At 35.1% G+C, this 12350-nt stretch overlaps 1 protein-coding gene across 1 annotated transcript in view; it reads left to right on the top strand.

Annotated features, from left to right (window-relative positions):
* The window catches only part of LOC111051654, a 39410-nt gene that overhangs the window by 9109 nt on the left and 17951 nt on the right, over positions 1-12350 (top strand). Inside the window, 8 exon segments of the mRNA XM_039433153.1 lie at positions 14-167; positions 1422-1603; positions 3402-3570; positions 5505-5652; positions 7486-7661; positions 8634-8851; positions 10731-10941; positions 11716-11932. Coding sequence (XP_039289087.1) covers positions 14-167; positions 1422-1603; positions 3402-3570; positions 5505-5652; positions 7486-7661; positions 8634-8851; positions 10731-10941; positions 11716-11932 — 1475 coding nt within the window.

The following is a 12350-nucleotide window of genomic DNA, read 5'->3' as shown; positions in this document are numbered from 1 at the left end:
TTTCTAATTCCAGCCAGTCGTTGAATCTTGTGAGAGTGGACAAAATCGATAAGCTGTATGAAGTGGTTGAGAGCGCCGAAGAAACGAATCTGCTGTGGCAACCAATCAACCTGGATCCCACCTACGGAAAGCCTCCTACCAATAAAAGTGATGTCGTTTTGAAAGAGGTCAGAAACAAACATTCAAACCTTTTAATGATTCATTTTATCTTTACAAAAGTTTAACATTTTTCCAATAGGCTGTATAATATATAATCTACTTCAATATTCACTCTTCTTATAGAGCTACTGAATATTATCAGTATGTATTGTGTTTTGATATGATCTACAAGTTTAAAAGCTTCTCTCTGCCATTCATACTATTTTTTAAATAGTTGAAAAATAATTTCCTAATAGGTTGTATAAATGATCTACTTGTAAGCTTCTCTCTGTCCAACAGTGTCAACGAAGGACATGATTAAATGATAATGGGTTCCATGTTAATTCTACCAATCCTAACGGGTGTAATTTTAATTAGATTCAAAATTCTCCATCAACAGTTTAAATCTCTATTCCATACTAATTCCTCCTTATGTGAGTTGTTCAATACTTATATCTTTCAATCTTTATTCTTTGTTAATGGATACATTTGTTGTCGGACATATCTCTATTTAGTTTTACCTCTAATTCTATATTGATTCTTCCGTATATTGATTCCTCAATAATTATCTTAATCAGTTTCAATCTCTACATTTATGATGTCATTTTCATCATATTCAAAACTCTCCATCTTCAGTTTTAAATCGTTATTCTTTGTTTAAGGTTTTCTATACACTGTTAGTTGTTTAAAATATTGTCTCGGTCATCCGTTTGAGAATGTCTGTTTTTTATAGATTAATTTGCTGGCAGACATATCTGTATCTCTTTCTACGTCCATTCTGTATCCATCTTTATTGTATATTGATTCTTATTTATGCAATTTTCTCAATTATTCTCTTCATCAGTTTCAAATGATGGATGCAGTTTTCATCAAATTCGAAAAAACTTTCCTTCATCATTGAAAAAACACAGTTGTACTTTTGTTACATTTACATTTATTAGATAGATTTGTACACATGACTATCACTATATACATCACTATCAGTACAGCTGAAGATGTGTTGGTTTCAACACGATACTACAGTCCTATATACAAATCTAATAAATGTGAATTTGACAATATTCTTTCATTTATGGAAAAACTCCTCAATATCAATAAGTATTCAACAAATCTTATCTTCTTCATCAGTTTGAATGTCTATTCTATGTTACTTCTTTGATAGTTGTTCAATAATTGCCTCGTTCATCAGTCTGAATCTCTATTCCATGTTAATTCATTCTTATGTTATTTGTTCAATAATTGTCTCGTTCATCAGTTTGAATGTTGGATGCATTTGTTGTCAGATCCAAAACATGCTTGGCGAGGTGAGTGACAGTCTGTCATGGTGGAAGGTGAAGGCGCAAGGCCTGCACAATGAGACGCTGTTCCGGCTGGTCGACCTCATGTGGTGGCTCGAACTCGACGACTGGCGCACGCTCTACAACACTGTCACCCTTGGCACCAGCTATCGACAGGAAACCATACAGTAAGCTATTGCTTTCCACCACACACATCTCACAAATACTGTAGTGTGGTCCACGTTATAATAGCAGCACCATTTGATTAACATTGGTGCTGCTATCAAAAAATTGAAATCTTTATTTCTCCAAAATAAAAAATCACTAGAGATATATCCAATTATTAATACAATAATAATTGAAATATACAGTACATACATAATCATATAAATGAATAATACATTTCGAATGAATAAATAGAATTGGCACAGCTAGCTATGCGAACTTGTGCGCTAGCTGTGAGTTCATCTTCGATATTTTTTAAAAATTTGCTTGCAAAATGATAAAAATACAAACAACAATATTAGTAGAAAACAAATAATAAATTCAAAGGCAAAACCAAAAACAAAGTATCCCATCCGGCTACAAACCAAAACAACCAAAATGAACTATTAATAAAGCGCTAATCAATCAAACAATCATTGCTCAAATCATTGCATCCTTGTCTATCATTTGACAAAGCATATACCGCTATCCTTTTCTAGCCTCGCAACGTTGCCAGTTCGTTTTTTGACAGTGTAGAAATATATTTAACTAGCAGGTAACCCAGCTTTCCACTGGGGAAAATTTTGTGTTGTGAAATGCAAACTTGACGGACTAAAAAAACATTAACTGAAAACCTTACGAATTGTAAACTTGACTAACTGAAAACTTGACGTTTTGAAAAAACTGGAAAATTGACGTCTTGAAGAACTAATAGGCCTAAAACGATCCTTTGTAAATTAAGAATCTTTATCCAAGATTTTAGTTAATCAGTTCAGTATTTCAGACGTGATAATGCGTCATTTGTGTATTATTTCCTATCCCGTAAGTGTCAGTTTTGAAAAACTGAAAACTTCGATATTTCAGACGTAATGATGCGTCATTTGTGTATTATTTCCTATCCCGTAAGTGTCAGTTTTGAAAAACTGAAAACTTCGATATTTCAGACGTGATGATGCGTCATTTGTGTATTATTTCCTATCCCGTAAGTGTCAGTTTTGAAAAACTGAAAACTTCAATATTTCAGACGTGATGATGCGTCATTTGTGTATTATTTCCTATCCCGTAAGTGTCAGTTTTGAAAAACTGAAAACTTCGATATTTCAGACGTGATGATGCGTCATTTGTGTATTATTCCTATCCCGTAAGTGTCAGTTTTGAAAAACTGAAAACTTCGATATTTCAGACGTGATGATGCGTCATTTGTGTATTATTTCCTATCCCGTAAGTGTCAGTTTTGAAAAACTGAAAACTTCGATATTTCAGACGTGATGATGCGTCATTTGTGTATTATTTCCTATCCCGTAAGTGTCAGTTTTGAAAAAACTGAAAACTTGACGTCTTGAAGAACTGAAAATAGGCCTGAAACAATCTTTGTCAAGAAAATTGAGAATCTTTATGCAAAATTTCAAGTTAATCAGTTCAGTAGTTCAGATGTTATGATGCGTCATTTGTGTATTTCCTATCCCGTAAGTGTCCAATAGAAGCCGGGTCTAATACTAATATTATCAGAAGATAAGATTGTAAGTATCATTATCATAAGGATGTTTTACTAGAGGCTTGATTATCCTTTTACAGATGATGTTTCGTACATAATGTTTTGTGAGAATGAAATAAGAATCTCTAAGTACCCTTTTCCTATGTTTTATTAACCCACCACAACATGTTTCAACTAATTGTAGCCATTTTCGAGTGGGAATAAAGATTGTAGTACAACATTGTAATAATTATTGTAGTAGCCCTGTAAGGAAAAGTGAATAAAATGTTCTGTGTTTTGTTTGCCAGGCAAATCTTCTGGGAAGTAGTGCCTGAGGTGGGATCTGCAGCGTCGACAGTGTTCGTGAAGGATCTGGTACGCTCCAGCCAGGTCAAAGGCCTCAACGCCGTCTTCCTGCTTGGACGTCTCCCCTTCCGACTGCGCAATCCTACTGAGCAACTACTCTATCAATGCGAGGTTCGAACTTAACGTAGAGTTTATCAGTCATAGTCATCAGCTATGTTATAAGTATGAAGCTGGATCCCCACATATCAGTGTCAGTATAAGTGATGACTTTATATGTATAAAGCAAAAATCGAGTATATCAAGTATATCTATATTTATAAAAGCGAAATGGCACTCACTCACTGACTGACAGACTCACTCACTCGCAGAACTAAAAGTCAACCGGACCAAAAACGTTCAAATTTGGTAGGTATGTTCAGTTGGCCCTTTAGAGACGCACCAAGAACGGAATTTGAAAAATTTCCAAAGATACGTCCAAAATCTGCGTTTTTCCAGCGTTTTCTCAGCTTTATCGAGAACAAATTAACATAAAACGTTCAAATTTAGTACAGAAGCTCAGCTAGGGTGTAATAATGTTGTGTTAGAAGGAATTTGCAATAGCGTCAAAGATACGCCCAAAATTAACGCTTTTCCAGCGTTTTTTTTTTTTGCTTTTTCTCAGATTTATCGAGAACAAATGAACAGAAATTGTTCAAATTTAGTACAGAAGCTATTCTAGGGTGTAATAGTGTTGTGTTAGAAGGAATTTTAAATAACGCCAATGATACGCCCAAAATTAGCGTTTTTTGCATTTTCTTAGTTCTTTTATCAAGTAATAGACAGAAAATGTTCAAATTTGGTACAGAGGTTTAGCTAGGGTCTAAAAAATGTTTGATGAGGTGACTTTAATATTTCATCAAAGATACGCCCAACATCATCGTTATTCCAACGTTTTTTTCTCAGCTTTTCTGCGTTTTATCACCTTTTTTCAATAATTGATGGAAATAATTAGAAAAAGTTCAGTACACAGGTTTAGCTGAGGTGGAAGAATTTTGTTCGCCAAAGATACTCCGATATACTAACAGGTGTCTTTAACAGCGTTTTTGGCGACCGAAGCGAGCCCGCTGATCTCATTTTTGGACGATCTAGTCGGGGGGTCCAGACTGGCTAGACGGATATGGCAAGCGAAGCGAGCCTGACGGCTAGTCAAGTATATAATCAAGTATATTTATAAGTATATCAGCTTTATAAGTACCGTATAAAGCTGGATCCCCACATATCAGTGTCAGTATAAGTAATGACCGGTACAGTGAGAATATTATTCCCACTAGTTCCAATGGGACTATTCATACTTGCTCGGCCTTGCTGAGTGTGAATAGCACAATCAGAACTCATGGAAATTATATTTGCAGTTTCACTGACACTGTTATGTGGGGATCCAGGTTTATCGACTTATTGTTCAATTGCTTATAACACTTATTGTAAAACTTCTTACATCTTCAAACAATAACATTTTATAGGTCAGAGTTTTAATGTTGCCACCTTGTTATTTCATTTTTACTTGATTTAATGGAATTTTTAAATTGTAATATCTTGAAAAAGGTTGACTAAGTGCAGGTATCGTCATTCAATTGTCTTGATATGTTTTATTGAAATGATAAATGATGTATCGCAAGAACACCTTCCCAAAAATTAAATTACATTTGAAAAGTTGGATTCAAGATAACCAAAATTAAGTCCAAGAAAAGTAGTACCGGTATTTCAAATTTGAGTATTTAAATCTCAATCACACCTCTTGTCAAATTACTCTTGTATTTGAAATATTAAGCCGTTCTCAAACTTTACACTTACACCTGTATATTGTGTATTATATAGATCACAATTTGCTATCTAAGATTAGAATTAGCTGTAATACATGTATCCTATCCGTATGAGACCACCCTAATCTACTGTTTTATACAACCTAACTATCCTATTCACCGTACAAAAATACATATATAGCAACTTCATTTCATTGCGGCACTACAGACCTATGTTTAATAAATATATTTACAGTTTGGTCAACTTAGAAATACTATTGATGGAGTGAATTCGTTTTTTTTTTAATTCTTTTTCTGTTTTATTAGGATCTTCTGCGACTGGGAGATGTTGGAGAAGAAGTGAAAAATTCGGCAATCTTATCCTTTGCAACGATGATCTATAAAACGTGTGCTGTTAGCTGCAAACCTGATACTGTGGACAGGTACACTAAATTGTTCCTGGACAGGTTCAAAGGTCAGTTATCGCAATTATTGTATATTTTATTCCATACTTTTATAAATATAGTATATAAAATCCTAATTATTCGTGTTAGCAATACCGTGCCCTGCTATATTGCACATTACTCTTCCAATAAGGGAGGTTATTCTCCCCTGGTTATTTGGTACTCTCGCTTGAATATTTGAAACTAAGAGCTTTCAATAAAAAAGACCATCATTAAGTAGATTAAGACCATTATTCTAGATTTAAGACCATCATTCTAGATTAAAAGACCATCATTCTAAGTCTTAATCATATTCTTCAATTTTATATAATTTTAATGACGGCAGCTTTTTATCAAATTCAACATTCGATATAATAAATAATATTTTGAAAATAGGAAGCTCTTTTCAAAACATAGGAGTTTTACCTAATCACTTTTATCGATGTATATTTCCATACTTTTATTTATTATTATCATAGATTATAAATGTGAATTGAAACTATTAGTGAAAAGATTGAGCAACAGAAAGCCGAATAATTTCCTTTCTACTAGTGATACTTTTGATGGAGTCAATTCGAAAAGTGTGATTTCAAACATGCATACCAAATAATAGCAGAGAATTGTCGCATGATTAATTTAGTTGAAAATTAACGGCAGAAACCAATGCTACTGTCCAAAAAACTATTTCTGATAGGTTGTAATAAAAATGTAATCTTCACATTAATAAAAATTTATAAATATGAGTAATGAATTTAAACAATTATACATATTGGAAACTATTTTAACTATAGAGTATCTATAGCAGTGGTATTATGAAAAAATGAAAAAGCATCACCAGACGAAATTAGTGTACCAACAACTGGTGTGTCTTAGTGCTTATAAACTGTTCAAAGGCCTCAGCTCAATATTTTTTGAATATTAACTATCTATAGCAGTGATATTTTGAAAAATAAAAAAGCACTAACAGTAGATGAAATCAGTGTCTCAATAGCAGGTGTATCTTAGTGCTAATAAACTGTTCAAACTGCTAACTGATCCACCTCTTGCAAAGAAAATCCGTATAGGAGATCAAGAAATAAAGATTGTAGACAGTTTCAAATATCTAGGTGAAATCATAACCTACAATCTCAATGAGAATCGAACGTGGGACAGTAGACTGAATAAGTTGAGAAGAGCACAGTATGCCACAAAGAACACTTACAACAAGAAATCACTATCAATAGCCACAAAATTGAAGCATTACAAGACAGTCACTCAACCGGTAATAACTTACGCAAGTGAAACCATCTTTAAAACTACCAATACCATCGCAATAGACAAATTACTAAAAATCGAAAGAAGAATCATCAGAACCTGTATTAACAAGAACTATCAAGTAGATGGACACTGGAGATTAGCTTCCAACGAAACTGTTTACAAAGAAATTGAACCTGTCACAAGTACAATAAAAAAAAGCGAATATCTTTCTTCGGTCACCTGATTAGAGCTTCGGAGGACAGACTAAGCAGAAGAATTATTGAAAAGTTGTGGAAAAGTAAAACAAATATAAAATGGATTGACGAACTCAAGGAGGATGTGAGAGAGTTGAATATAACATTCGAAGATTTGAAGAACAAGTCGGACAACATCAGAATCCTGAAGGACAAACAGACCAGACTGCAGATCAAAGTCAGACACAGAATGGGAAGAGTGATTTCGGACGAGGAAAGGAAATTAATTTCTGAACGAATGAAGAAATATTGGGCTGAGAGAGGACGGAGTAAAGGTGGAAGATACTGACTACAGTGGTCCAATGAAGGCCATAAAATAATAATAATAAACTGTTCAAAGTCCTCATTTCAATCTGCTTCTTCACTTTTTTCTAGAAAGTACACTACATGGAGACAGAATGCTGTACCTACAAGCGCTGAGTAACATGGGATTGCCTCAGATACTCGATTACCTGTCGCCAGTCATTGCTGGCAAAACCTCCAACGACCGGCATTTGCGATTCCTTGCCACTTGGGCTGTTATGCCTGCAGTCTTCACCGACCCTGCTAAGGTAAACAAACTTATTTCAATTAGTTTCAATATAGTAGTTGATTATTAAATTGCATTTAATTTGATTCCAATATAGTACCGTAGTCAAATATCAAATTCCTGATCATTTGTGAAGTAATTAAATCGATATTTATGTTTAAAATGCAGATTTTATTTTTTTAATGGATTAAGATGGGTCTAAAATAAAAAATTGTAAATATTTGTATTATGCTGCTGTTATTGTTTTTCAATTTATCTATTCATTCACAATGCATACAATGGGTTTCCCCAAATATGCTTATAATAATACTTGGTAAAAGTCCGCAACTTCACTTGGCTATTCAAGCATTCCAGAATTCGCATGTCTCCATAAAACCCAGGTAGCTCATTGGAAAGTATTGAGTGCTGTAAAGCAGAAAACTGAGGTTCAAATCCCACCATGACTGTGGGTTTCTCTTGCTAACGTTTTATAACGCTTCTCTGTTCTGAGTAAGCTAAAAATATCGCAATAAATTAACCTTAGAATTTTACAGAGTTCTGTTCAATGCATGACGATATTTCTTGGGAAAATACATTATTTGTATTTATTTCTACATAAATTTGTAGATAGGTCTACAAATTTGGGAGTTCTCAATAAATATATTGAATTGTAGGTATTATTTTATTTTCTTGAAATGTTCTATTTGTTTGTCTTGAGCTCCCGGAAAACGTTCAATTCTTTATTATTAATATTCATTCATTAATAAATAAATATAACATTCATAAATACAAAAATAATTCATACCAAACATTTTCACCCATTTCCTCTTGAAATACTAATCTTTTGTATCAACTTTTCATCAAATTTATTGAAAAAAAAAATCATTTGCGATCTCTCTACTATTACCGGTATATACTGTATTCATAGCAAGCGAGCGGTGCTCTACGCTGCACTGGGATGTCTAGGTATAATTAATGTGAATTTATATTGTACAGTGTTATTTTTGTTTGTCAGGTTCATGAGATATTCTGGCCACTGCTTGTGAACAGAACGGAGTCGCTGGAGATGCGAGTGGCGTCGCTGACTCTGCTGATTCTGGCCAAGCCTACGCCGGCCGGGCTGATCAGCCTGTTCTGGTACATGGCCAACGAGCCCAGTCAGCAGCTCTACCAGTTCTACTACACAACCATACAGTCGCTCACCCAGACTACCTATCCTTGTTACACGCAACTGTGAGTCTAATTACATTTCTCTCATCAACAACTCAGCCTACCGCACGAAAATGGTCACCAATGGAAACTAAAATTAGTAGAATGTCAGTAGATTATTTCACTTTTTATTAACCTTCCAGCAGTCGCGCTGTTGTAAAAAGTACAACAGAGTTATTTTTTGCTGCACAAAACTATTGAATGGGGTGGTGTCAGTGAATGAGTCACCTATGCATTCCAAAACTTTCCACATCACTCCACTGAGTTGCAGTATACCGAGCAATTGTTCAGTCTTTAGGTGCCATTTAGTCGCGACAGTGCTTAAGTAGTGCATATGATAGGGAAAGAGACTGCCAAGGAACCAAGAACCAATTGTAGGCTTTGCTTGGTGTACCTTATTGGGCTACGAAAAGGTAATCATGCAAATGTTCATAGGCGTAAAATAATCCAATGAGATGGAGATATTAATTATACAATTAATGTATATGTTTCGACAGTAAACAGAGTACATAACACATAATAAATTGGATGTTGTAAAAATTACAAAACGCGACTGCTCGTGTAATTGAGTAGGCGACTTCCGGAAGGTTAAATTCGAAACTAAAGTGAACCACACGAAAATAGTCCGATGGAAATTTGAACAGATGAGTACAACATTGCCAAATGAGAGTTGATCAACGTTGTCCACTGCTCGTGATGAATGAAAATAAATTTTTATAATACACCTGACGAATTGGCAACGTTTATGGGTGCAGGGATTGGTGCTTTTCTGTTCCAATTTCCATCTGATTATTTACGTGTGGTTCACTTTAGATTTGAATTTAATATAAAGTGAAATAATTTACTGACATTTTACAATTTCAGTTTCCATTACGAGCTACTAGTTAATTAATCACCTTGAAGAAGTTTCAACGACATATCAGTATGATATTCTGTAACTATGTTGTAACAAATACAGATGTGGTCTAATAACAATAACCCTAGTTTTTTCGGTGCGGGGCGGGAGGAAGTTGAAATAAACTAACTTTGTATACCTGAGAACCTGACTGTTGAGAACCTCAACTATAGAATTACGGCTTGTAGGCTGGTTGACTCAAATAGCTGGATACTACTCAGCTGGTTGATCAAAAGTTACTGCTATGCATAGTAAGCTCTTGATGTTGTGGATGTAAACTGGTCCAGGGATCAAGTTGTGAGACCGTGACTATACGCACTACTGTGCTGAAGATGGGTGTAACGCCCGAAAGTGCTTAACCTCATGAGTAGTAGTTTTTGTTTTCATTCACAGTACATGAAATTAGAGTACTATGTAGTTTAAGTGTTTAAAAATTGAGTCTACTGATTCTCCAGTCAGTTCATTCGTTACATAAAGCATTGTTTTATTTTATCACGGGGCTCCCCCAGTATTAATGAAATTGAATATTCTGTATTGTTACTTGTATATGACATGGTTCACTGCACTTTTGTAGTATCTATAGGCTAATCAAGTATTTCTATTTTAAATTTGAAAACGTTGTGACTTTGTCTGTCGCTGCTCACACTGAACGCAACCAGCAAGTGCAAGCATTTAGTGAGAGTGTCGCTATTGCTCTTTCCAGATTTTGTTTCTCATCTGCACGCTTTGTCATGCATAACCAAGCTTGCACTTGCACGTATACGCATTCAATGTGATCATATCTTCAGTCATACACACCTTTATGCCTAGTCCACATGTTGGCTTAGTCGCTGTTCCAGTAAGCTGGCCCAGCCTGGTAACCCAACTAGGTCAATGAAGGCCAGCACTGGCAAACCACCCCTCCACACACTGGCGCTTGTCGACATTGGGCCAACATGTGGATGCGGATATTATTTTCTTGGAGGAGAGAGCGATCACACACCATTAATGAATGGTTTTTTGTTGTAGTGGCGTGGTGGCTTCTCAGCTGGCTCGGTTCGTGCAGCCTCGCTCACACAGCTGGGCGACAGGCAACTACATCCTCGACTACGAGGAGCCCGACCGCGGCTATGGTGGCCTGCTGCAGATGCTGCTCATCGGCAGTGAGAGGACCGGCCTACCCAATGTCATCATGGTGGTCGCAGAGCAGCATGCGCTCGGACTCACCACCGAACATGCTGTCAGTCAAACCATCAAATCACATTAATATCAATAATTAATATTATCATACATTATTAAACTAATCATTTATGCAAATTGAGAAGGGCACATCAAGCTCAATATCAATATTGGTAATATCAGTATATCAGTAATTCGTATAGCGCAAGTCTGCGTTTGAAGGATTTGCGGCAGAATTTATCTGGAGGATTCAAATAAAGATACCTAAGATATAGATAGAGATCGCAGAACGCTCTTTGTATGGCCGGGCCACAACTAACTCTCTATAGAATTCAATCAAGATTATCTTTGAATGGTTTCTTGAATTTGGCCTCTCGAAGTTTATAAAACAATAGTAAAGTAAATTAATCATAATAACAATACTAGTACAGAATTTTATAATATTTTGTACTGTGTTTTCTAGTATCGAGATTCAATGGAGAGTTTCTCAATATCTCGGTTAATTACAACATTCGTTTAAATGCGTATCTATCAGGATATTTAGTTTTCAACCTCGTTATCTTCTTAATGCCTTGCACTTGAATAGAACGATTATACAATATTTATGTACGATTATACGAATGTTTATGTTTATATTTTATATATTTCTACATATCTCTGGCAATCAATTTCCATTCAATCATCTTGAAGTATTTTAATTTCCAATACACTGAACGAATGTTTATTTATAAATAAATATTCCTGCATAACTCTGGTAATCAATCCCTATTCAATTGTCTTGATAATAACTGTTTATGTTTTCATTAGATTCAACTCAATCATTGTGGTTTTGCAGGTGTACCTGAAACTGGAAGGACTGAGCGAGGCCATGAAACACGTGGTGGCCAGTAAGCCGGTGAAGAGTGTGCAGAAAGTGCTGGAAGTGCTGCAAAACATGAAAGCACCCGACAGGGATGGCGAGAAAATCCATTTCGAGTTCATTCTGAAGGCTGATGGTCGAACGGTCATGACTTATTTCATGAATGAAACCAACTTTCATAATTTGACTGCCGGTTAGTTGACAGAATATTGTCTTTATTCAATACAGCAAATCAAAACATTATGCAGTTTAATATCGTTGATATATGATTATATCAATCAATATTATTCATCGTTCAGTATGTAAGTTACTAATAGTCATATTTGCATCTAGGGACCAATGTTCAATATTTCCATGAGGGGAACGTTTGTTACCTCATTTTCTACATTCTATAGTAATTTTTACTACATAATATCCTCAACAATAATGATCTACCTTTATTTCCTTGTGAGATAAAAGGAACATCAGATCCCTGATACACCCAAAATATTTCCTCCTTCTACATTATTTGACATTTCTTTCATCATAATCCCTTGCTTCAAAAGGCTTGCTCTAACATTGTTATAAGTAAACTACAAAGCAGTGGGACAGTCTCCAATGGCATACGCTCA

Source organism: Nilaparvata lugens, chromosome 7, assembly GCF_014356525.2.
Source record: "Nilaparvata lugens isolate BPH chromosome 7, ASM1435652v1, whole genome shotgun sequence".
NCBI classification, from domain to species: domain Eukaryota; kingdom Metazoa; phylum Arthropoda; class Insecta; order Hemiptera; family Delphacidae; genus Nilaparvata; species Nilaparvata lugens.
This window is presented reverse-complemented; position numbering and strand designations above follow the sequence as displayed.